Source organism: Podarcis bocagei, assembly GCF_964188305.1.
Source record: "Podarcis bocagei genome assembly, chromosome: 6".
NCBI lineage: Eukaryota > Metazoa > Chordata > Lepidosauria > Squamata > Lacertidae > Podarcis > Podarcis bocagei.
The window spans coordinates 38,544,264-38,571,230 of NC_138130.1; the positions used below are offsets into that span (position 1 = coordinate 38,544,264).

The window sequence follows — 26,967 nt, forward strand, 5'->3', positions numbered from 1 at the left end:
GGTGTTGAAGTTACACAACAGAAAATAGTTCTATAAATCCTTCATTTCTATACAGTCAAATATACAATTCCTCCTTTGGTTTCTCCAATCCCTTTATCTTGCTGTATTACCGTATTTTTTGCACCATAACACTCACTTTTTTCCTCCTAAAAAATAAGGGGAAATGTCTGTGCGTGTTATGGAGGGAATGCCTACGGGTGGCATGCCTACGGATTTTCCTCCTCTAAAAACTACGTGCGTGTTATGGTCGAGTGCGTGTTATAGAGCGAAAAATACGGTAAGTATGAGCCTGTTGTGATTGCTGTTGTTGTTGTTGTTGTTTGTGGCAGTCCTTTCTGAACCTATAGAATGGGGAGACCTCAATGGGTTACCAGGGTCCAGTCAAGCACTCTCTGTAATTTACCTTACAGGATTGATGGGAGGTTTAAAGTGTGTGGAGTGCCCTTTGTGCTTTCTTGATGTCCTTAAAGGAAAGGGAGGGATAAAAATGTAATAATAGTATTACGTACAATAAATGAAAACCAAATGAAGCAGAACCTTTGCATCCTTCCAGTGTAGATGCCGAGAGTTGCAGTGCAATAAACAATTCAGCTTGGTCATTGGTGGGGTTTTTTGTACATAATCCACCTTTGTTGGCGAGGAAGGTCAGTCACTGAGATCAGAGGGCCCTGTAGCTTCTTATGTAGAAGACTGGCAACCCTTCCTTTATCATATTGTTCTGTTCCTTTTTTGCTTTTTCTTCAAGTGACCATAGAAATACAGCTAAGCTAAGCAAACCAAAATCCTTTCACCTATTTGCAATACATTTTTCAAAATCACTGGTACAGTAAACGGATATTTATCATTTACTGTAAAGGAAATGGTTTCCCCGAAGGAGATCGGAAGGAACACAAACCTCTGTGGGTGAAACGCTGTGGATAAAATGCATGCTTGAACACACCACAGATGTTAACCACAATAATAAACCATTTTTGCCCCACTTTCTTCCAGATTAGAGCCTGGGAGAAAGAGATGGGAACTAAATTAAATATGAGCTTTATAAATGGTTTTCAGAAGGTACGGATTTTCTCAACCTGGGTGGCAAACTTGATATTTAAACAAATATTTTAATGTTTGTTGGAAGGGCGGTTCATGAGCATTCTTATAACATGGGAGTGTCAGAAAAATGAGACGGTTTGGATTCACAAGAGGCAGGCGTGACTTCTCAAAAGGGGTGACTTCTAAAGAGGGTTCAATCAAGCCGTAAGCTGTGTTCAGAAAATCTCTTACAGTAAAGGTCGCAAAGGGTAATACTCCAGATGTGGAAATGCAGCTTTTAAAGTAACTTCATGTGTATTCAGCTTGTTTTCCAACTTGGGGCTGCAGTAGCCAGATTCAGATATGAAGCGTAATTCATGAAATAAACTAACTAACAAATGAAAAGGATTGTACCCTTGATATTAGAGCATTCCAAGAAATAGCAATGGTTAATATTATTTTTGATCAGTATAAGTACGTCATGGAAATTTGGAAGTTACATTTCAGAACTGGAGCCTCTTTATAACTTTTCTTGCTACTTTTGCTTGCCTTACAACCACAGTTTGATACGTATTCTCTCAAATGTTTTGATGATAGATTCTGAAATTCTCTTGGTTTTGGTTTTAACCAGGGAAGTCAGTTTTTATCAAAATCATAAATTGTGTTAGTATCTAGTAAGTTGTAATAGAAAGGATGGCAAGACTCTCAGGTGCAAAACCACATGCCCAGGAATGCTGTAGTCAAGGCCTCAGGTGGTAGAAGGCACTCATGCCACTACCAAGGTTGCACCATGGCAGTGGCTTCTTCTAGCAAGATTTTGCAGGAAGAGGCCGCTGCTGTGCAATTCCTGGTTCAGTGAGCAGTGTTAGAAACTCAGATCAATAAGCTAGGTGCCAAATGGCTCCTTAAACCAGGGTTACAGTTGCCAAAATGGAATGCCTAGTTGCCATTTTTGTGCCAGACCACTCAAAAACCATATTTTTCAATACAACGTTTTGATTCCTGAAATTAATTCTGATTGTGCAGATAAAATATAACGGAATTTGTTAGTGTGTGAAAACAGTCAAGGTCCAAGGATCCCAAGGCATGCCACCTCCAGATGGTGGGGACATCAGGCGCCATCCCAGCGCCCAGGCATCTTCACTTGGTTGCAAGTGGCTGATAGCCAGGTGCAAAATGCACCTAGCACCTGGCGAATTTCAAACGCTGCTTCTGGGGGAAGGGGGCAGCATGGGTTTGTACCTTCCCATCTTGCCTCAGGCAGTGAACAGACTCAGCCATGCCTGGCTGTAATGTTCCACCTTCTTTTTTAAAAAACAGCTCTGTTCTCAAGGTTGTTTTGTAATGGATTAATTAGAAACTCTGAGGAATTGTTGAATTATATAGTGATATATGTAAAACAGAAAAAATTAGGAAACATGCACGCGCGCGCGCACACACACACACACACACACACTTACTTGCCATATCTGAGATGTAGCTCCAAAACCATATGTGATCCTCACATATTCAGGTGTGATTCCTGGAATATGAGTAGTTAATAAGAGAATTGAAATACTAAATTCCTTCATTGACCTTGTGCGCTAGAGATGTGCTAGGGATGTTGTTCTTCCAACTGGCCATTAAGACCCAGATCTCTTTGTCTTATATGCATGCTTTGTGTAAATAGAGTGAATGTTATTTGTGTGGCATGTCAGCTTTTAGCTCAAAGGGGGGGGGGAGCCAAACTTTGCACAGGATATGCCTTGGAGTTCTTTGGAAAAAGGAGATAGGGATCTCAATGGAATTTTAAGAGTAGGGGACAAAGAGACATGCTAGTTATGTCTCAATAAAAATTAGTTTTCTCTTAACAGAAAAGCTAAATTCATAGGCAGACAGGTAAGTCAACATTGTGGAAAAATAAAAAAATAGGATCACTACCATTCATGTTCGTGGTACCATCATCATGAGAAGGGCAGCCATCATGATGGAAACCTGGGCTGCCTTGGAATGAAGGGTGGGGAATTAATTAATTTCCTGTATTTAATTGTTTTATGAATTGACCAGTAATATGTAAATCCTCTTCAATACAAGCAAGGTTTCAAAATGACAAGGCTGCCTTAATTCCACTTGTGCCATTTGGTTTAAGAAGTGCATTAAATGTAAGTTAAACATGCATTAATGGTAAGTAAGCCATCCATGCAGGCAACACCTAAGCACACAATTCCAGATTCTAACAACATTTCTTTCTGTTTTAACATGAAAAACAAAAGTTCAGGCCAGATGTCCCCAATCTATTTTTGACTGGTGGGAGATTTTTTCTTTTTTCTTTTTTCATGAGGTCATGGCTGATAACAAAGAACGGCTGATAACTGAAACTATTTTTTCCTGTGTTGGGAGATTATTAAGAAGAAACAAAAAAAGGGCAAAATCTCCAAGGACAAGAACCTGATACAAAGTCATCATTCCACGTGAAACCAGATAGCATGCGATGCTGTGCTTCCCGCACTCAGCCTCTTGCTTGTTTATACAGGTGTCTGTGGAGGAATGTGGGCACTTCAGCTGAACCAATGGAAGCTGATAAGCTAATGGCCCTCTCTCTCCCTTTCTTGAGACTGAAGCATCTCTATCAACCTTCATCTGTTTAAATCTGCAGCTATTGTCCTCATCCCCCCCCCCAACCCCATGTGTGTTATCAACCCTGGAAAATAAGGTTTGTAACTATTCTTGGAATGCCCTGCATTACCACTTCTGGATTAAAACTGTTCTCCCTTTTATGGGGAGCTGTTTTTTTCTCTCCTTGACACTGCTTCGCACCCCACCCCACCCCACCCCCCAAAAAGCGGAGAGGAATCAGCAATATACACCACACAACTGTTTATATTTAACTGACCTTATTTCATTAAATACACTTTCCGGGTACATTTTCAGATAATTTTAATGAATAACTAAATTATTTTAGCAACTGAGCCCTTATTTAAACCAAAGGCTTTCAAAATACGTCTTTTTTTAAACTAGGTAATTGGAGGCTGTACGTAGTGTCGCATAGAGCAAGATAAAGAGTGTGAGTTGGAAGACACGATAGAAGTTGTCATGAGGTTGCCCTGTAGACCATTTTGTACCATTAAGCTGGCATTAATTTTTCCTCCTTAACAGATGGTCACTGTTCATATTTTGCAGAGAGTTGTATTCTGCTTGTCCTAATGCGTCTCAGTAAATCCGTGACTGAGCAGGCATGTAACCCTGGGCCCTTCCACACCTAAGAGCAACTTTTTTTGTCTTTTATCAAACAAGAGAATCTGCTGGGAAGAAACAATAATATATGAACTTCCATTTTGTTTGGCTGCTCTGTGTGTGGTCCACCTAGAAGTACTGAGAAGGCATAATCAGTCTGCATATTGGCACTGCTGATCTTGAAATTTAATCCTGTTGTACTTTCAACTGAGCACTGAGGACAACCTATTAAAAGTTAATATTTAGTTCTAATGCAGTTTCTTTCAGAACAAATACTTGTAGGGGGGGCTGTAGCATTATAGAAAAATGCTGATTAAAATTTACTTTAAAGGCTTACTTTAAAGTATGGATTTTCTTCTTCAGTGGGGGTAGACATATATGTGGAATTTGAAGCCAAAAAAAGGACATTGATAGCTATGTGTGTTGACTGCTTTCTTCCTCCAACATCCTTCCTGAACAGTTCAGTTTGGGACATGATAATTCAACACAGGGTGTTGTTGGGAAGGCTTTGGAGATACACAGAAGGCATTACATATGCTTAGCTTGTAGAAGACTACAGGAAATATGTTGACAATTTTTGGCAGAGGAAAAAAAACACATTTCTTAACCTTTCTCTTGTGGACAGGATGATTTTTTATTTTTTATTTAAATACAGAATGGTTTAAACATTAGCTAGGCAAGCTCAGTTACTAGAGCATGAAACTCTTGATGTGAAGGTCATGGGTTCGAGTGAAATATTCTTGCATTGCAGGGGGTTTGACTAAATGACCCCCATGGCCCCTTCCAAATCTACACAAGTCAAAACAATTGTGTGAGGAAGGTGAAAATTCTGAATGTACAGCTAAATCAAAGGAGCAGGAACCGATTTCTGTATGATAGGCTTTTGTCTGACACTACCGCTTCACGTTTTCAAGCAAACCTGCTGAAACTCCACATTCTGTTGTAAATCAAAATGGGTTCCAGTTCTTTCTTTCCTGTTTTCCCTCTTTCCCATCACGTGTTCTCTCTGTGTGTATTGGGTAAATATGAATAGAAAAATATTTTCCCTTTCCTGAGACATTTATATTTTCCTTTAAAGCCCCCCTCCCAGCAGTTGTGCAATAGTTTTCATGAAGGTGTTTGGCAACAGAGAAATCTTCTCTTTCCTTTTGGGCAAAGTGTACATTATAAACAGTAATCTGATATGGCAAAGGATATACATGCCTGGAGTAGAAAATAATCAGAAGCAATAGAAAAATGCAATGAGTTAAAACAGGGCAAGAAATAGTAGGTAATGGGTGAATATGTCCATTGCATTCCTTCCTTGCAATGAAGATTTCCTCAGAGATTTGATAACTTAAATGATTTCATTGTTAATTCAAGGAGACTGCATTTCTTCCCACAAAGTATGCTTGCATTTGGACTATCCAACATCCAGCCTAATCTTTTGTAAATCTTTTAAAATCAACATTTCTTTAAAAGCCATCAGCCTTTTTTTATATTTAAAATGCATTTTAGCCCTTAAAAAATAATTGTCGCCCCACTTCTCTTTATTTAGTAGCAGAGGGGGAAATGCTTTTGAGCCCAGGGAATGCTTATTTGTACCCTTGCTTTGCGCTTTGTACTTGAGCAGATGCCTGTAGGGTATGTGATATGTGGAATGTGTTGTGTCCCCACCCCCTGCTGAAAGAAAAATGCTTGGAGGGGGGTAACTGAACCCTCTGCAATCAGTGTGCTGCCAACCTTAAAGGAAAAAACAAAACAAATAGCCTCTCCTGGGGAAACAATGAAGATTCCTTGCAGGCCTGATTCTTGTTAGAGAAACTCTTGTCTTAAAGGCTGGGCGGTTTGATTCTTGACATAGAGAAAGCCTGACTCTGCTGGTAATTGTTTTGCCCTTCCAGCTGCATTTGCGCTTTGCCATGGGTTGAGGCGAACAACTGTGTGTTATTTTGTGTGTGTTATGTTTGTGGGTTGAATTCCGAGCTCCTGATCCTCTTTAAGACTTTGAAAGGACAAAACAATATGAAACTTCTGCTTCTCCTTTTTTTCCTTTCCACCTCTGGAGGATGTTTGCAGTTCCCATTTCTTCCAGTATTTTTCAGATGTGTTTTTCATTATTTGCACAGTACACCAGGTCACACCCTTGTACTTAAGGAATTCTTTATAAAGAAGTAATCTAGAACAGAAAATTTCAGTTTAGCAGTTTTGCACAAATTTCATTAATTTGTGTTCCAAGTGGCCTGAATTCCAAGCTCTCCTTTGGCCTTTAAAACCTGAAAGGTTTGTAAACAAGTTACCTTGAGGACTCCCTTTCTCCCATAAGAGCCTGCCTTATTGCTGTCCAAGAAACAGTGCCTGCCTGATAACAGGGTCTTCACAGTGGTGGCACTTGAACTGCAAGTTCCTTCCAAAGGAGACTTCTTTGATTTCCTCACTATTAGAAGTTAGGCAGCATTTCAAAAAGTTGCTGCTTTGGGGTCAAATTGAATTTGTTGTTTTGTTCAATGCTTTGGCTGCCCCTTGTCATTTCCTTGGCTTTTATACACAAGTTTTACTGCTTTATTCTGTTTTTAATTTCTTGGTTTGTGACGCTGTTAGCCCTGTTATCAGTCCCTATGGGGTAGAGAGGTGAAATATAAAAATTTTTAGAGCAAGCAGCTTCTCTCTTTTAACTTCAAACCTATTTTTATTTTTCAGATCGAAGAAGGCAGCAAAGCTGCAGCTGCCGACAAGCTGCTGGCTGGGGATGAAATTGTCAGCATCAATGACGTGGACCTCTCTGGGTTCAGGCAAGAAGCCATCTGCCTGGTGAAAGGTTCGCACAAGTCGCTAAAGCTCGTAGTGAAAAGGTAAGGTTTGTGGTTCATCATGACAGAGACTAAAGTTCGTTGTTGATATAATCAACTTGCTGACTGAGAACTAGACACAAGTCTCTCCTTTTCACTTTTCAGAATCTCATCTGAGTTAATTGGGTTTGGTTTTCCCAAAAAAATAACTTCACATGGTATATTATTGTGTGCTGTTGAATGGTTAATTCCCATTCAGTTTTAACTAGGACCGATGGTCTGGAGAAACTGAATGTTTTTCAGGTTTCTGTTAGCACTTCTTAGCCCAAGTAATCTATGAAATAAAATGCTGCCTTGTGCATATTTTAAGTCACCTCAGTTCATGTTGAGGCACCCCCTTGGAAGCACTCACGATGCATAGGATTCGGATTTGGGCATACCTCTGTAAACATCCTCTGGTTTAAAAGAAGTGATATACAACTAACCAAGCTGCACAAATCTTTTTCAGGCTTCTCAGAACTGCCTTGTTGTAGGGTGACATGGCAAGCCATCAGCAAAGGCTAGTTTATTCTCAGTGTTCCCACAGGCTCACATAGTCACATGAAGAGATTCTGAGTAGCATGGAAAAAACACTTGCCAATTACTAAAGAAGGCTGTGGAGTCTACAGAGCCCATCTAAGCAACAGACCTCAACCTTACAGCCTCTGGCTCACATTCTGTATTAGGTCCTATTTCACCATGCGCCTGCTCTTAAGCCTTCAGTCGATCCTTACCTTTGTCCCACGTGGCTTCACACTTTGTTCACTGTTGGCCATGCTGACTAGGGCTGATAGAATTCAACAATATCTTGAGCACGCTGTGTAAGCTGCCTCTGCTTAAGATACAATCTGTGGGGCTAAATTAAGAGGCTATTGAATAACTGCAAGGTGCTCTCCACTACTGGTGCCGGATCTCAATGAAAATACGATAAAGTTATACCTTGGATCCCGAACGCCTTGCGAGTCAAATGTTTTGGCTCTCGAACGCCAAAAACCCGGAAGTGAGTGTTCCGGTTTGCGAACGTTCTTTGGAACCCGAATGTCCGACACAGCTTACGCAGCTTCCAATTGACTGCAGGAGCCTTGGTTTCCGAACATTTTGGAAGTCGAACGGACTTCCGGAACGGATTCCATTTGACTTCCAAGGTACCACTGTATATGCATTTTCTTCAGAGAACTGTAATAACTATGCAACAACTATTTTTTTGCAAAACATTGTTGGATAAGAGAAGTTGGGAAAGGTCCCTGACAGGGTAGATTTGATTTAAATCACGATTTAAATCACTAGTCAGTAAGACTTGATTTAATTCATTTTTTTACAGAAGGACTCATTCTTGCTGGTATAATCTTAATATTTACAACCAGATGAACGTTTCATTTTTGGAATAATAAATTTTCAGAGTCGTTTTTACAGTTATATCAAAAATTACTGATTTGTTTATACTATTAGAAATACATAGACAGATAATTGTGAAATTATTGTGAAGTTTAGTAAGTTAACTGTTTATATTTGGGCAGCTTTTCTGCTGTATGCACTTTATTAGAAGAAGAAAAATAATCATTTCCTTAATAACAATTTAAACTATTTAACTAAAGCAATAACTTTATAGCATATGTATCCCTGTTTGTTAACTGACATGGTTAAACCTTTTTTTAAAAAAAAAACCAACAACTTAGACTGAGTTTTAGCACAGATGAAAAACTTAAAACAAATCCTTATTGCCTGATAAATAGCCTTTGGACTATAATGTAACCTAAATAGAAAACTATCTTTAGGAAGATTTTTCTTCCAAAAGCATTTTATTTTAAAAATCCAATTTAAATTTTAAAAAATCCAATTTAAATTTTTAAAAAATCTGATTTTTTTTAAAATAATTGATTTTTATCCACCCTGGTCCCTGATACTGTAACCTGATGATAACTATTTAATGCCAACAATTGTACAATATAAACGATACGGTGGCTGCATTTTCACTTAACACTAAACCAGGGATGAACAACCTTTTTCTGATTTGTAATGTGATTGAAAGTCATTCATTTCTGCCATAACTGTGCCACACACACACACACACACACACACATATGGCAGAAGCCTGCCCATTTGTTCTCAGGAAGTTGGGGAAATAACTTCTTTTCACCAAGCATCAAAACAAGAAAAAAAAAGTTATAAGTAAAATAGAAAGTGGGAGAAAACACCTTTAAATCATGAAGAATAAGGAAGAAATGAAGGGGAAGAATTCTGGTGAGGTGGGGAAATGGAGAATCCTCATGAAGTTGCCCACCTATGCACTAAAATATAATTTAGCATTATATGGATGAGCACCCACAGACTGATGCAAAGCACTGGTCTTGTTCACATACCTGTCCTTTTCCAAGACTTCTGCCAAGTTTAATTTTGCTTTCAAATAATCTTAGTGTTAAGGTCATGATTGAATACAAACAATGATGCTGCACAAGCCAACTTCAAACCATGGGCTATGAAATTGGCTTGTTTTAGCTAACTGTAGTTTACTTCATCTGGGTTCATAGAAGCTCATCTACATACTACCAAACCTCGGTTTAGTGTTACATGTGATCCGGGCAAAAGGGTCTTACAAGCTTTTGATATGTATAAGATATATGTCCAATATACGGTAGTTATTTTTGTATTACCTGATATGTGTTGGCATTTGGCCCCGTTAGAGAATATATCAACTACAGTGGTACCTTGGTTCTTGAACGTAATCCGTTCCAGAAGTCTGTTCAACTTTTGAAATGTTCAAAGACCAAGGCACAGCTTCCGATTGGCGCAGGTGCCCTGGAAACAACAGCCAACAACCACATTGGACATTCGGCTTCTGAAAAAGGTTTGAAAACCAGAACACTTACTTCCATGTTTTCGGTGTTTGGGAGCCGAAATGTTTGAGTACCAAGGCGTTCATGAACCAAGGTTCCACTGTATTTAGACGAATCCCCCCCTGAGCATCTTTAAAAGACTCACATCTTCATAACAGGACTTTAGTTTTCAAGCATCTTTAATTTCTCACTTCAGAAAATTGCACAACACGGAGGTGCAAACCAGGAACCTTTACATCACAGAAGTGACTACTTTTATGCTGCTTTGACTAGCTTAATGTTAAGATGGATATTGTTCTGGGTGCATATCAGTAATGCTTAATTGGTGTGCTATGCTCATTTATCCTCAGTCACCATCTGTAACAAAAAATAATGGCAGAAATGAAAGAGGTCACTGAGATGCCTAGAGACAACGACCTGCTTATTTCTCATGTTTGCTCTGGGAGAAAATATTACAACAGTCGTTAATAATTCTTTAAAAATAGTTTTGGTGTGGATTGGCGCACAAAATAAAGAAAGCAGATGGCGCTATAACCCAGATAATATGAATAGTTTCAGGGAGTTCTACCAAAAGTTATATAGCCCAGGAACCAATAAATTATATCAAAACCCCATCTGGAATATATTATAATTCATATCTGCTTGATATTACATTGGCTTCTACTTTGGCTAGGGAGGAAAGAACATTTAATACACAATCTATGTTCTAAGCAGTGGAGCAATCTTCATGATCTGTTTATTTGGAGCCCTTTAAATTTTCAGACATTCCACAACATAACTCATTGCTTAGCAAACTATCAGCTTTAAGGTAGCTGCCCTTTAGGTTTCCAGACATTTCTCTCCTTTAGATATGCAGACGTTCATAACTTAGGAAAGTTAAAATAAAAAAATTCCTTCCAGTAGCACCTTAAAGACCAACTAAGTTAGTTCTTGGTATGAGAAGAAGTGTGCATGCACACGAAAGCTCATACCAAGAACTAACTTAGTTGGTCTTTAAGGTGCTACTGGAAGGAATTTTTTTATTTTGACTATGGCAGACCAACACGGCTACCTATCTACTACTGGAACTTAGGAAAGTTAGTCATGTTTGGATATTCTACATAAATCTGCTTCTGGGCACTGGGTTAATGCTTCTCACTGGCAAAATATTCTAGCCCTATTCTCCATTTACTGTGGCAGTGAAGATGTCAAAATCCATGTGGGGAATATTAGGAAAGGGGTTTAAAATAAAACTGCCAGTATAATAATGTAGAATACTCTTGTGCTCAGGTCCTGCTTGTGTGTTTCCCACAGGCAACTGATTGGCCTGATCCTGCAGGCTCCTCTTCTGTACATATGAACCATGATAGTTGCTTCGCCAAACACATAATCACTTGCTGCTGCTATCATGGATGTGTAAACCCATTCTTAGTGCTGTACATTACAAGGGATGTTTAGGCACAGTGAAGTGATAAGTTCCTATACTTCTTGGTCTAAAATCTTTGCAGCCTAAATGTACTTTTCTCTGCTCAGTTTCTTGTTGAAACAACAAATGCTAGTCACATGCAGTATATTTATCTCATAAGGTCACAGTGTTCTGTCTCTGTCCAGTGGTATCTCACTGAAAATGGTCTGCCCCATTAACTTGTAATGGAATGCTAGTCTTTTCCTAGTAGTTGGCTGTTCTTTGACCATGTCTCTGGGTGTCAAGCCACAGCTGGATGCTTTCTACCCCTTTGCAACATTCTTCATTTAGTTAACCGTCGTCCACAACTTGGAGTAACCTGAGAAATTAACTCGAACCTTCTGGAAAAGGAGCTAGAATTCAGTTTGTAAGGAGTTACATGTGTGTTTAGCGACTTGCAAGAGCTGAAGCAGCTGAAGTTTTGTTCATCATATTTTCCCTATGCCCATCTCTCCTCCCTTCTCCCTGTTCTGTTCTTTTCTTCTCTTTCTGTCAGCAACCTGGTTCACACTTCATAAGCCATAGTCTGAAACAAACTTATGCCATACTGTGAACAAGCTGTGTGCTATTGCATGTTTCTCAAATCATGCCTGCCCCACTCTGTCCATTCCTAAGCTGGAAAGGAAGAACCCCTGGAACCAGCATTTGTGGTTTGTTACTCTCCTAACAAACTGACATGCTCCTTCTTCATGATAGGCCATTTCAGACTGTGGTTTCAGACTGTGACATGTGAACAGGACAAATATGTAGACAATTAAGAATCAGGTTAAAAAAACAACACCCAAGCAGAAAAAGCACTTGAGGAACTGCATTTTTCAATTCTTCCCTTTATGAAAAAATACTTGTGGGCAAAGCTAGACTAAAGTTCCCGGTGCCTTAATTTCCGGTTTTCCCTGTCTCTGTCACTGGGTCATTGACTCACATGCTCTCTTACCTACATTTGGAAGATGAGTAAGGGTGGGGAAGGGATTGCACCATAGGTTGTTAAAAAAATAAATAAATGAGTGTTGTCCTCAAGGTACTATTTCAGCAAACCCTGTTCTGTATTTCCTTCCTTCCTGTATTTTCTTCAGGGATAAGCATCTTGCTTCTGCACTGATCGTCAAATAGTATTTTCGTCACTTTCCTTTGAATCAAGCTCAGCAAAGGTTATTTGGGGAGATGCTAGAACTCTCCTGTGTTGATTTTATTTCTAGAATGGATGTGCTTCCTTCTATGATGGGCAAAGGCATATGCAGAAATAAGTAGATGGCCCTGTGTGTGTTTTTAGCAGGAAGAACTACTCTTATTCTTTCTTTAACCAAAGAAAACTTGCCATCAAAGCCAAAAACCCTACATACTTTTTTTAAAAAACCAAATAATTGTACTACCTTATATTTAGCTGTTTTGACTCATTGAAGTATGAATTTGGTGTTGTGCGTGCCACCTGTGGCAATTCAGTTATTTGGTCATGATGGCATCTGACAGATCTGCAGTTGTAGATCATGCACTCTCACTTCCAATCCTAGGTGTGTGGTCATCTCCTCGCCATCAACCATGGTTTGTTCCAGCAGAAATGTCACACTGCACCATGGTTAAAGCAAACTATGGAAATCCAGGGTTATGCGACATACTCTCAGTTCCCTTAACCATGGTTAGGATATCAGAAATGTTCAGAGGCAGGCCTGAATCCCATTCTGAATTGAAGGGTGGAAAGATTTTCAGATGGCAGTACAGGCCAAATAAGTCTGAAGGGTGCAACATATTTGGGCCACTTTCTCCCCTTCATGCTGCTGGTTCTGGCTTTGTGAACACCCAGTATAAGGCCAAGTCCCCAAGTATGCTGAGGATTACAGGTGGGGAGAGTGCTGTTGCAACCATGGTCCTGCTTAGGGACTCCCCAAAGGTTGGCCAATGTGAGAGTGAGATGCTAGTTGGACCTTTGGCCTGATCTAGCAGGACTCTTGTTTTGCTATTACTAGTGCTTGAAGAAGAAAGGGAAGCAAAACCAGCTATCTAGAGTGCCATCTACTGGCACGATTTTTGCCAGGTATACTTTGGCTAGACTTAGAACCACTGGAGGTAAATTTTTAAAAACCCAGCACACCTTAAATCATACTATGTAGCTTAAAGTATGGAGTTAGTGTGCTTTTTATCCAACAGAATAAATTGACCAGGATTTTTTTAAAAAAATAAAACATGATATTACAAATGGAAAGATGGGAGAAAAATTAAAAAGAAACTTGAAAGTTGCAACCCTATTCCCACTTAACTTGTAAGCCCCATTGAATTCAGTGGGGCATACCTTTAAGGCAGCATGTAGGGGATTGCAATGTAAGGTTTCCGCCTGCATAACAAATTTTAATAATGCCAGAATCCACAGTTGAGCAATGCCTTTATTAGGACCAAGTGGAATCTCACAAGATATTGGCAAGCTTTTGAATTCTTTAAAACTCTTTATCAGGAAAGATGTTAAACAAAGGAAGGTTGCCACTATTTTTGTGACATTTCGGTTGGTACTAATGAAACTGCTGCCCAACTGTGGACACCAGGTGAAAATGTTTCTCTTCAATCAGTTGTTTGGCTGATTAACATTCTGTGGCCTTTAAAATGTGGGGAGAGGAGGGAAGAAGGCAGAGGGCCTTCTCGGTAGTGGCACCCTCCCTGTAGAACGCCCTCCCACCAGATGTCAAAGAGAACAACAACTACCAGACTTTTAGAAGACATCTGAAGGCAGCCCTGTTTAGGGAAGCTTTTAATGTTTGATGTATCACGGTATTTTAATATTCTTTTAGAAGCCGCCCAGAGTGGCTGGGGAAGCCCAGCCAGATGGGCGGGGTATAAATAAATTATTATTATTATTATTATTGGTTTGTTTGCTTTTGTTTCTGCTTTATTATGTATTTTGTGCTTTCATTTTATATTTTTTATGTTGTGAACTGCCCTGTGATCTTCAGATGAAGGACGATATACAAATTAATTAAATAAACAAACAAAACAAATTAAGTCATAGTCTGGTTTAACATGTTGAGTTAAATGGGTTTATCTGTTACAGGAGTTGATGCTAGTGATTGCATGCCAATTCGTGGTAATTAGTTGCATTGATGATTTCACCTTGGTTGGGTAGCAACATTATAGGAAATGTTTTCCTGTGTTCCACCATATTGCTGATAACTTTTGTGGTGCTTTGTTGTGTATGAACTGCTTAATATTTGTTCTGAATCTCTAATGTCACAAGTCATTGAAATACGTGCACACAGACATTAACAGAGTGGGATATCTGATGTCTAGAACACAAGGTCTCCTGTTTGCAGGCTGCAATTCCCAGATGTTGTGTTCTTTAAAGCCTATTGATGTGTTTTCATTCAGGCACTTTGGGGAGACATGCTGACTTTGAGTTAAATATGATTCCATGATTCTACGTGCCTACGTGTTTTAAATGAAAGTGTCATGTGGCGCTGAACTTCCTTTCTGTTTTCATTTGGGTGCTAATGGAATGGTAGTGCATTTGAAAAAACATAAATAGTGTAAACAGTGGAGGCCAGTGCTTCATTTATTGGTTGGGCCCATCTGTGTATTTGAATAATACATGGAGACAACAGTATTGATTTCTGCTTTTATGTTTGCTGGAACCATGCATGTTAATTTGATGTCTTGATAAAATTGTAGGAAATACCGTTAATCTAAAAAGCATGGAAGCCTTGTCTTTTCTTTTGGAGTCTTTCAGAGTGTGTACTCTGTTTTGTGCTTGTTGTTGTAGTAAAAGAAGATCAAAGATAAGCCAGCATCGTCTGGGTAATTGTAAGCTGCATTAATCAACCAAGTGGCTAATTTGATGCATATGTTTGGGTGTAGGGGATCCTCCTTCAGCGCTGGTTAAATTACATGAATGGCCTTCAGAGTCATTGCAGCTCTGAGCTATTGTTTCTGTAGGTCACACTATTTTGTATTGCATACAAATGCATATCAGTTCTTTTATGTTACATAAATCCACCAGATTCAACTCTCTTGTAAAGCCCTAATACTTGCACTTGCCACTGTTCAGTGATATACATTTACAAATAACTATTTTGGTACCACATTGTGGCTATTTCAGGGATTGATACTTATATAGAAATACTTACTGTCAAAATAAAAACAAGACTGCTGATACGTTTTTATCTTCAGTAACCTGGAAAGTAAATAGCAAAATTTTGCTAATGTTAGCAAAAAAAGGTTTTGCCAGTTCAAAAGATAGCAATGATCATTTACAGACCCTCCAAGTGTCCCTACTTTCCAGTGACAGCCTCAGATTTGAAGATGTCCCGGTTTCTGATTTCATCCAGAATGCCCCACTTTGCCTTAGGACGTCCCTATTTTCATTGGAGAAATGTTGGAGGGTATGGAGTTATGTTTGTTAAAAATAGTACCAGCTTCACTACAAGCTTCACAACCATAAGTAAAACTATTACTAATTTTATTGTCTGGTAAGCAACTTGTTTAAATTTTATTGTGAAAGTTTGCTTCTCAGTGTTCATGATAGGGGGTGAAGATGCAGTGAAACCAACACATGCAGAAGTCTTACAACCTTAAATGATACAATTATCACATGCCAAACTATGCAAGACACCATGCACTACATTGAACAGCTTTTAAAAAGGAAGTGGGCATGGGTCCCCCAATGTGGATGAGGACCATGGCAGGAGGACAGAGGGGTTTTAAAACTTTAACCTTATTAAAGCCCCTGCAACTGCTATTTGCATTGGGAGAAAAATTCTCATTTTACACCAGTATGGTTATTTCACCTATACTATTTGTACGGTGCAAGAAATAGTGGTAAGAAGGGGTGGTGCTTTCTCTTGGCAAACATGCACACACAAATTGAAAGCCCAAGTGAGACATGATTTGAGCTGCTCATTTTATTATAACTAGGAAGTGCATCATAGTGGAAAGCACATTTCTTTGATTACCCTTATATTAACTGTGGCTTAGTCATGTTTCTCAAGAGGAAGTTAGTGGGAAGGTCAAGGTTAGCAAATGTGAGATCATACTAATTCCAGCCTTTCCATGATTGTTTTTATTTTATACAGGTTTTCAGGGTGTGCAGAAGTACCAGATATATGCTAAGTCAGAAGAATGTAGCTGAACTGGCCAGGGTTGATGCTCTGCAGCCTCTTTGTTATGGGAGATGGTGCCTCATGGGAGGGGAAACCCTGATAGGCAACCTACAAATACAGATAAATAATAAATCTTCTCTGGCAGCCCATTGCTTCTTGTGTAAGGAGCAAGTCATAACTCGGTCAGGGTGACACAGGATTTCAGGAGCTATAAGAAAGGACATGGTTGTTGTATTTTCTTCCTCCTACACACAATATTCAAATAGAACGCAGTGTGTAATTTATATAATTGTTCATTGGTTATTTTCTTTAGGAATGGTAGACTTTGGAGGATCATTGTCAAGACATCTCGAGTATATTCAGCTCATATGATACCAACATACAAGTCAAGCTCACCGTGTTTATAGAGGTCTTTAAGCAAAGGGATGGGGAGACAGTGGGCCTGATATTTTGGTGAAAGTTCCTGCCTAGAAATTGAAAGTGCTCTCTGCTGTTTTCTGTTGATTGCAGGTTGTTGGTGACATGGTTATAGGATTTGGTGACAGCCAGTGTGTTGCAGTGTCTAGACTCGCATCAAGGTCAAAAATCCTGCTTAGGCATGAAGTTCACTAGTGGATTTTGGACCTTAGTCTAACCTATCACACAGGTTATGAGGAGGGTAAAACTGGAGTGGAGCAGAGAACCATGTATCGCTTTCCTTTGTCAGGAGGAAAAGCACAGTAGTACCTCGGGTTAAGTACTTAATTCGTTCCGGAGGTCCGTTCTTAACCTGAAACTGTTCTTAACCTGAAGCACCACTTTAGCTAATGGGGCCTCCTGCTGCCGCCACGCCGCCAGGGCACGATTTCTGTTCTCATCCTGAAGCAAAGTTCTTAACCTGAAGCACTATTTCTGGGTTAGCGGAGTCTGTAACCTGAAGCGTATGTAACCTGAGGTACAACTGTAATATTCACAGGTTTGCCACTGAGAAGATTCCCTTTCTTCGAGAAGGGATGCCCAAGTAGCAGTGATGAGTGACATAACTTCTAAGCATATTTCCATAAAACTGTATGTTTTTCCATTTCCCCCCTCCCTTTCTGTTCCTGTGCAGTGAGTAAATATTGACCATTTGGTAAGATATCAAGGCAGCTATCAGTGTACAACTGTCACATAACTCTAACCCTCACATATGGGGAGCGGGTGGCGCCGTGGTCTAAACCACTGAGCCTCTTAGCCTCGCCGATCGGAAGATTGGCAGTTTGAATCCCTGCAACAGGGTGAGCTCCCGTTACTCTGTCCCAGCTTCAGCCAACCTAGCAGTTCGAAAGCACACCAGTGCAAGTAGATAAATAGGTACGACTGTGGCAGGAAGGTAAATGGTGTTTCCGTGCGCTCTGGCTTCCGCCACGGTGCCCAGTTGCACCAGAAGCAACTTAGTTATGCTGGCCATATTACCCAGAAAGCTGTCTGTGGACAAACGCCGGCTCCCTTGGCCTGAAAGCAAGATGAGGGCCGAACCCCATAGTCACCTTTGACTGAATTTAACCGTCCAGGGGTCCTTTATCTTTATCTCTCACATTCATGTGGCCTAAACCTCTGCTTGGGGAATCACGTGAGGTGATCTGAATTAAACTCAGACAGTACAGTACTGAGGTGATGAGGCATGGGAGGACTTGAGAGAAGATAGGACAACCACTATGTTCCCTGGCTTAAAAACTTTTTTTAAAAAAGGAATTTGGTAGAGGGTTGCTTTTGTTTTTGTAAGGCATTCAAAGCCAACAGTCACAAACAAAACAGGTGGTTTGGAAGGCTGTTGAACTGAAGGGGGGGGGGGGTTTAAGTAGAAACAATGGATTTTCCAATCCTGGGACTTTGTGCTGGTGAAGTATGTGGAGAATTTCAGCCAGTTCTTGTAAAGGAGGTTTTTCCTGGAAGTCAGTGGCACTACTTGTGCAAAGTGTTTCAAAGAAGGTGTGGCAAGAGCTGAAATAGATAAAATATGTAGTAATAAAGATCTGGACTCCCCCCCCCCCCCCGCTCCCATTGCTCATAATTTATAGTGAGGAAATTTTGTGATTGGAAGGGAACAAGAATATTATACGCCTATTTTGAGACTAATGTTTTCACATTTTTAAGATTCATATTTGTCTTGATTTGTTTGTTGTTTTTTTAAATAGTGTGCCAAAAATCTAGAGAGTTTGGTTGTCTGCACATGTCTTTCTTTCACATTTTCCCATGTTTTATAGTTAAGGGTTAAAATTGTTCCTCCCTGCTTGGTGTACCTCACTTTAAAATGGCCAAATGATGTGTTCCAGACTTAAAGTAAAAAGCCTTCTTAACGTCACTTCTTAAAATGCTTTTCAATTTATTACATATGTTATTTTCTGAAGTCTTGCAAAACCCTACCTCAGAAAACTCAGTCCTTTGCTTCACATGCCCTCTAGTGGAAATTGTGTTCCCTGACTCAACTGATTTTAAGTACAGCTGACAAATAAATTGCATGCTGTACTAGATAAAAGAAATAAAATCGGGCTCAACCGTGTATTCACTGTGGCCTAAAAGCTGTATAGGGTTTCATGGCGGCCTTAAAAAAAAGAGAGAGGGAGGGAGAGAGAGGGAGAGGGGAAAAAAAACTAAGGACGATGGTTGGCTGAACGGTGATCCAGACATTTATTCAGTTCTGTTGTTGCTGTGCCTATATAGCTCCTAAGTAATGTATCAGGAAAAATACATAAACTAACTGTGAATAGTAAGTGGAGAGGGGGTAATTGTCCCCATGTGCATCAGTAGATGGGAGCTAATTCCTGTGCTCCTTGCATATTATCCATACAAATTACATACAGGCCCAGAGTTCTCAGCAGAACTGCTCATTTGTACAAATAATTATAATTTTATTATTTATACTCCGCCCATCTGGCGCGGTCGCCCCAACCACTCTGGGCAGCTTCCAACACATATGAAAACATTATAAAGGATCAAACATAAAAACATTTCCTGATACAGGGCCACCTTCAGATTTCTTCTAAAAGTTGTGTACAATCGTACCTCGGGTTAAGTACTTAATTCATTCCGGAGGTCCATTCATAACCTGAAGCACCACTTTAGCTAATGGGGCCTCCTGCTGCTGCCACGCCGCCGGAGCACGATTTATGTTCTCATCCTGAAGCAAAGTTCTTAATCTGAAGCACTATTTCTGGGTTAGCGGAGTCTGTAACCTGAACCATATGTAACCTGAGGTACCACTGTAGTTCTTTATCTTCTTGACTTCTGATGGGAGGGAATTGCACAGGGAGGGTGCCACTGCCGAGAAAGCCCTCTGCCTGGTTCCCTGTAACTTCACTTCTCGCAGAGAGAGAACCAGCCCTCAGAGCTGGACTTCAGTATCTGGGCTGAACAATGGGTCAAGGCGAAAAGGGGCTTGATCAAAAGACTACTGAAAAAGTATTTCTTTAGAACTATGTACACAACCCATCTCCATGCAAACAGGGAAATCCCACTTCTGCATAAGATAGGGCAAATGGCTTAGAAACCTTACCTCCATTTGATGAGTTTTCCACATAGGACATTATTCTCCCTCCCCAAGGACTGGAGTCAATCTATCTCTTGACTCAGTCCATTGTTACCATCCCAGTTTAGCCGAGTGTAGGCACTGAACTGAGTTAGCACAGTCCCTGTTAAAGGAGTATGCTCTATAAAAATGAATGTAAGATTCTGCTGGTAGGCCTAGTAGAGGAAGAAATATACATTCACGTGCAAAAGGGTATAAGAGTCTGCGAACAAAGAGGCTTGGGTTTTGTTTTTTTAGCTGTCTAACCTTTAACAGGCCTTCTAGAGCACATCAGAATTGTTTGTGATCACCCAGAGATGTCACGTTGCAATTATGAACCAAACAACTAAGCTAGCAGCTGTTGCTGAACAACCAGTCCAAGGAATCCAGATTTCCCATCTGGCATTGTAAATTATTTTGTCTAGGTCAGTGGTCCCAGAGTAAAGGAGCGAGGCAGGAAAGACGTATGTAGTATTTCTAATATTAGTTTCTCTGGTTTTTCAGAACGCATGTGCTCAGTTGAGCCTGATGCTTCACAGGTATCCGTTCCCAGCTTTTGTGATGAAGAACGGTTTTACGGGAAAACCCTGTTTTCCCAGGCCTGAATCTAGTAGCCAGGGATTGCTCAGCAGAATTGTGTGCATGACTAATCAGAATCATTGCTGCCCCTTATTTTAATACTGTAATAAGGCTTCTTTGTGATTCTAATTATATCCGCTAAGCTCAATTGCAGGCGGCACACAGATTAAGCAAGAAGGGAACAGGCTCAGTTTAGAAGCCTCTGGGGATTTAGTTCTCTTAAATAACAGGTCAGCCTCTTTCTGCTGACATGCAAAATGAGAATTTTGTATTCCGGTAACCATTATTGTTGAAGATGTAAGTTTGTAAAAAAAATAATTTATTTTTTTTAGCCCTTCTTATTTCTGAGTGTATTTTTGCATAATCGAGCATCAGATCTATAAACACCTCTCCCCCCCCCCCTCCAGAGTTAGGTCTTTTGGACTGTTCCATTGACAAGGTAGTCTGAAAGTCAGCAACGCCTGATTAGCACAGATGTTCATGGGAGCTCTGAGTAAATCTTTAGTCAAAGGATTCAATATTTGAAAATGCACTGAGGAAAGTACTTTATACCATGGCATATATTTTTATCTAGGAAATCTTAGATGGGCTGTCTCGGGTTCTGATAGAGGGTATGTACCTATGCTTCTGATACAGTCACATGGGAAAGACTGAGAGTTAAGGAAGTAAGTATAAATACTTTCCATGGAACTGTTGTAAATTATTAGCCACGCAGGTGGGTTGTTTGTTGTTGTTGTTGTTGTTGTTGTTGTATATTTAGATGCTCAAAAAGAGAATAAATATTTTTATTTTTTTAGCTATCGCTTCATTTTTTTGGTATTTGTTTAATGGAAATGTCTGGATTGAGACTAGATTCCAGGTTAAGGGGAGTAAACATCAGTCTTATCTCTTGATATAAAATCACTCTAGAAGGAGGTTTTTTGTTGTTTTTTTGTTTGTTTTTTTATAGCAAACAATTCATTGGTGTGTTTTTTATTCCCGCTTGAAAAAATGATTTTTATCTTCCTGACAAATGAGCTGATGCAATTCTTTGTAGCAAGGGGAATGAGTGTGTTTGACTTGTTTGAAGCCTATTGAGTTCAGAAGAAACTCCCCGTGGTTAGTTTTCTAGGTTCCCTGCTATTCTCTTAACCCAGCGTGCTAGTTGTAATGTTTCAGGTGCTTCCTGTATAAAATAGAACAATGATTACGTTATGAAATCAGAATACCAATGACCCTTAAGCAGGTCAGTCTCCCTGCTATCTTGATACAAGATCACTCGGGGAAAGAGGCTGTTTTTATGGTGAACCAGTCATTGCTGTTCTGAGACTCATCCACAGAGACTCAGGGGATTAAAGCAAAACAATAAGCTGGGGAACTGGCAGGAGGCTGTTGCTAATTGCTATACTGCCAGTGATTTAAAGCAGGAATTAAAGATTTGTTCTTTAAACAGTTTTCCTTTTAAATGTGCATACCTAAAACAGAGGGAAACTGCTTTAAAACGTTGGTGTGGAACGGCAAACCCTTGTTGATTTGATGCCTAGCATATATATCAGGGGTCAGCAAACTTTTTCAGCAGGGGGCTGGTCTACTGTCTGTCAGACCTTGTGAGGGCCGGACTATATTTTGAAAAAAAAATAATGAATGAATTCCTATGCCCCACAAATAACCCAGAGATGCATTTTAAACAAAAGCACACATTCTACTCATGTAAAAACACCAGGCAGGCCCCACAAACAACCCAGAGATACATTGTAAATAAAAGGACACATTCTACTCATGTAAAAACACGCTGATTCCTGGACTGTCCACGGGCCGGATTTAGAAGGCGATTGGGCTGGATCTGGCCCCCAGGCCTTAGTTTGCCTACCCATGATATATATAATGAGTTTCTAAGACTGATGGGGACTGCCTGCATCAGCATGTAGCTTCTGCACAGTATGGGTCTTATGTGCAAATGTTATTAACATTTGATACAATTCCACAAGCATTTTTTAATAATAATAATAATAATAATGATTATTACATTTATATCCCACCTTTTCTCCAAGGAGCTCCAGGTGGTGTACAGTGGTACCTCGGGTTACATACGCTTCTGGTTACATACACTTCAGGTTACAGACTCCGCTAACCCAGAAATAGTGCTTCAAGTTAAGAACTTTGCTTCAGGATGAGAACAGAAATCGTGCTCTGGCGGCGCAGCGGCAGCGGGAGGCCCCATTAGCTAAAGTGGTGTTTCAGGTGAAGAACAGTTTCAGGTTAAGAACAGACCTCCGGAACTAATTAAGTACTTAACCCGAGGTACCACTGTATATAGTTCCCTCCATTTTATCCTCACAACAACCCTGTGAGGTAGGTTAGACTGAGAGACTGTGACTGGCCCAGGGTGACCCAGTGAGCTTCATGGTCTAGAAGGTACGAGAAAACTGGTCTCCCAGGTCCTAGTCTGCTACTTTGTTCAGGTGTTCAGGTGTGTGGTGTTCACCATATGGTTTTATGTTGATAGTGCACCCTTTTTATTTAACCACATGACTTACTAAATGAATTATTATAGGGAGATGTTATAGCTCCATGCTATAGTTCTGTGCAAGTGCTGCCAATGCAGTGCCCTCCAGATCTTCGTGGACTACAACTCCCATGAGCCCCAGCCTATCCGGCCAATCATCAGGAATGATGGAAATTGTGATCCATCAACACCTGGAGGGCACCACATTAGCTAGTCCTGTTTAGCTTCAAAGGGGGTGGGGGTTACATAGAAAAAATGATTCTATCCTTAAAGAGATACAAGCCTCCTCAGAGAGGAAGACAACCAGTTTCCTCAGAGTACTAACCCGGTCATGTTGCTTCAGCTTCCCTTTTTAGGTAGAAGCTGAAGTTTAGTGAAAAGTATAGTTTATAGCTTCATCTTCCAAGAAAATCTTCAAGAAACAGAATTCAAGAAACGCATTCAAATAATTAAACTAACAAAGTGTTTGGCTTAAATCAGAGGAAGATAAACCTTGCTGTAAGAGCAATGAAACATTACATCTTTCTTGGGCGCTCTCGGTAGAAGGGTAAACTTGTAAACACAGCTATGAATCTCCTTTTTCTATCATAATAAGACAAACATGAGGCATCAGTAGGCTGCCCATCTGTCAAGGTGTTTTATTGCCATCTGTAGCAGTAAGGCTACAGGTCCATTGCTGCTAAAATGCACACACATTTAAGAGACCAATAGCCGCTTGGCTGTGTTTTGCCCTTGCACTCAATTAAGCAGAGATGGAAAGAAGCATCTGTGATGCTGTTCCACAGTTAATTCTCCCAGTACTTTTGCCACCATAAGTTCATGTGACATGGTATTTTTTCTAGCACTGGAGAAGGGGATGATGGGGAGCAAATATATTGGTTAGAGTACACATATCCTGAGTCTCCAGGACTAGATATCAATTAAGGACCTCAATTTGACTGGAGGTACATGGAGTTCATATTTGTTTTCAAATTAGCAGAGAACTTGACTCCCATGGTGAAAATATAATTGATCTAACAGTGTGTGGTTGCATTAAAAGGAGCAGCTAATTTGGAGTAATTAAATTGGTGGCCGAAGTCTTATTGATTGAGGAGAGTAGATATAGCTGAATCAGAAAGGAATTTCCTTTCAGAATTTGTTTGGTGGTTAAGAGCAAGAACTTTGAGACAGAAGTCTCAAGCATGGTCCATCTCAGCAGTTTCCTGGGTGACTTTGGGCAAGCTGCCATTTCCCAAAACGGGCCTTACCATCTATATCAGGCAGCAGTGGTACTGACTTTTTTCCGTGGGGTTTTGTTCAAAGGATTATGGAGAGAATGCTCATGAAGTACCTAGAACAGTTAAGGAAAGTACAGTGGTGTTGTTGTGTGATGAAGCAAATAGTTCTTCACTGTATATCATCTGAAAGGAACAGGCAGCATGAAATGTTTCTTGAAGGGATGATAATGTCATCTCTTACCGGCCTAGACTGTGTTACAAGAACTTGATAAAATTGCATAAGTGTTGGTGATTGGGAAAATTCCCAGATCAAGAATCCCAAGAATGACCAAGATGCCTTTTAGTCATGCATGGCTCAGTAATGGGTGCTGATGTGCCAATTCTTATCCCGTGGGAAATTGTTCCACTTTTTACCTGAGACTTCCAAAGTCGAAAAAATGCAGACCTGTGCTGCGTAAAACTGGAATCATTTGATAACACATTTCATTCATGTGTAATATATGGCTGTAATACCACTGCATTTTCAGTTGATTATTTTGAATGCTGAATTGCATGTTTTCTTGGCAGCAGGTAAGCTCATAAGACGCACCATAAAATAATACTTTTGTTGGTACAGTGGTACCTCAGGTTAAGTACTTAATTCGTTCCAGAGGTCCGTACTTAACCTGAAACCGTTCTTAACCTGAAGCACCACTTTAGCTAATGGGGCCTCCTGCTGCTGCCGCGCCACCGGAGCACTATTTCTGGGTTAGCGGAGTCTGTAACCTGAAGCGTATGTAACCCGAGGTACCACTGTATATGCTTGATGGTGATGCGTCCAAACTTGGGACAGTTATTGTGAGGAGCATGCAGGGTAGTAGCTTGAAGATAAAAAGCAACAGATTTTGTCAGCGTGAAATTACTATACAGGAAGAGTAGCATCATAATGTAATTCTGTCTGAATCAGTGAGGAGTTAGATCAGCAGAGAGACATTTCAGTCTAGAAAGACTTAGAGACTGATTTGTTCTTATCTCCTCATTTTCTAGCTGGCATTTCTTTCTTTTCAAAGTGGTACTGATTTTGCAGAGTAGAGGGAGTAGAGGGATTTTGCCAGTAGAGGGAGGAATTTTGCTCTAAATGTGAACAGCAAGCATTTGCTGTCATCTTATAAAAAGAGGGTGGGAATGCTTTTCTTGAATAAAAGAACGATGAGTTGAAAATTCTCGTTCCTTGTCAGCATGTATTTTCTTTTCTAAATTTATCATCCCATCAGTAAGTTCATATCGAGTTTGTGTCACAGCACAAAACTGCTGTGTGAGATGAAAATAAATCTGATCAGCAATGTTACCAAATCTCTTGGAATTGGTAAATATCCTAGCAAAAATGTTAAGTGGCAGATGTCATATGCCAGGCTTAGTCACAACTCTAAGTCCCATTGAAAGCAGTGGCACATATTTTAGATTTTAGCTAGGTCTCTTTGCAAAGTGTGAGCTTAAAAAAACAAAGCAACCACCACCTTTTGAATACAGTACAAACATACACAGATATACAGTGGGTGATGTCCAACTAATTCATACCAGAGTAAACCCAATGAAATAAATAGATTTAACTAATACTTTGAATATGACTTAGGTCAGTATCATCCAATACTATATGAGCACAAACATAACATACAAGCATACAGCTATGTATTTCAGGGGAAAGGAGCATAAACTTACTGTTCAAAACATTGGCCACTTTCTCAAAAACAAAATATCTGTAGAATGACATTGTCACATAAGTATATAGTGATAGATAGATAGATAGATAGATAGATAGATAGAGCTATTCCATTGTGTGTGTGTACCACCTGCCATGTAAAATATCCAGGTAGATACATATACAGGGTGAGTCTTTTAAAAGAGGCCCCATGGAACATGTGTACTCTGTATCCACGGGGCCTCTTTTAATGGACTCGCCCTGTGTATGTATGTATATGTGTGTGTGTATATATATATATATATATAATGCTGACCCTCACCAACTTATGTTTTAAGACATACCTTCATAAATTCTCTTTGTGATCTTGTCTATTTTATTTACTGTTTATTTTTCAAGACTGTTTATTGTTTATTTTTCAAAACTGAAACATGTTTTAGGAGGCCAGTGGGTGGGTTCGAAAGTCATCCCGCAAAGCAACTGGTTACATTTGTTGCCCAGTTCTATTTTGGTAGTAGTATGTCATTAAATTTGCAAGTATTGCTGGTGGGTTGGTGGGATTGTGTATGTGTGTGTCTGTGTGTTTGTTGAGGGGACAAGAATATATAATACTTGTATGTAATTCCTGTTTATTTTGTTTCACTCCGTTTATGTGCATAATACACTTTGGGACACTATGCAAATAATGCTTATAACTATACAAATTCATGTGTAGATGCCATAGTGAAGGCACTCTTTAAGTGTAGTCGGGAACTGAGCTTCTAGCTTTCTGTGTCAGAGAACTCTGCTATGTTTCAGCTCTTATAATACTGGGGTGGGGTGGGGGGAGAAATAGATTTCACTGAAAGTGTTAATAAAGATAACCTCATGCAGTAAAAATTTGAAGACTTGCTATGAAGTGTGATCTCCTCGGTGTAAAAAATACGCCGAAATATTTTCTTTCATTGCCTTGTCCCCTCAGATCTTAACTTTAGTTTTCCTTCTCTCGGATGACTTCATAGGTGTATCATATCTGTTTAGGAACACGAAGGCAGGCAGTTATTACTATTGCCATTAGTAACAGAGTTGCTTTCTGGGTTCAGGTGTTCTCAT

General features: G+C 39.9%; 1 protein-coding gene and 1 long non-coding RNA gene across 6 annotated transcripts in view; one reads left to right on the forward strand and one right to left on the reverse strand.

The window, feature by feature from the left end:
* SHROOM2 (shroom family member 2) overlaps positions 1-26,967 on the forward strand; it is a 103,203-nt gene that overhangs the window by 38,320 nt on the left and 37,916 nt on the right. For all 4 annotated transcript variants that reach the window (XM_081196983.1, XM_081196984.1, XM_081196985.1 and 1 more), the window contains exon 2: positions 6,910-7,061. In XM_081196983.1, coding sequence (XP_081053109.1) covers positions 6,910-7,061 — 152 coding nt within the window. The remainder of the gene's footprint in view (positions 1-6,909; positions 7,062-26,967) is intronic.
* On the reverse strand, positions 4,919-20,034 carry LOC308588633. Of its 2 annotated transcripts, none has more exons than XR_014008843.1 (4): positions 19,905-20,034; positions 15,419-15,465; positions 7,772-7,893; positions 4,919-5,236 (listed from the first exon to the last, which is right to left on the reverse strand). It is a non-coding gene; the product is annotated as an uncharacterized lncRNA (long non-coding RNA). The 2 variants fall into 2 exon arrangements; XR_014008844.1 differs by lacking the exon at positions 19,905-20,034 and adding an exon at positions 18,776-18,942.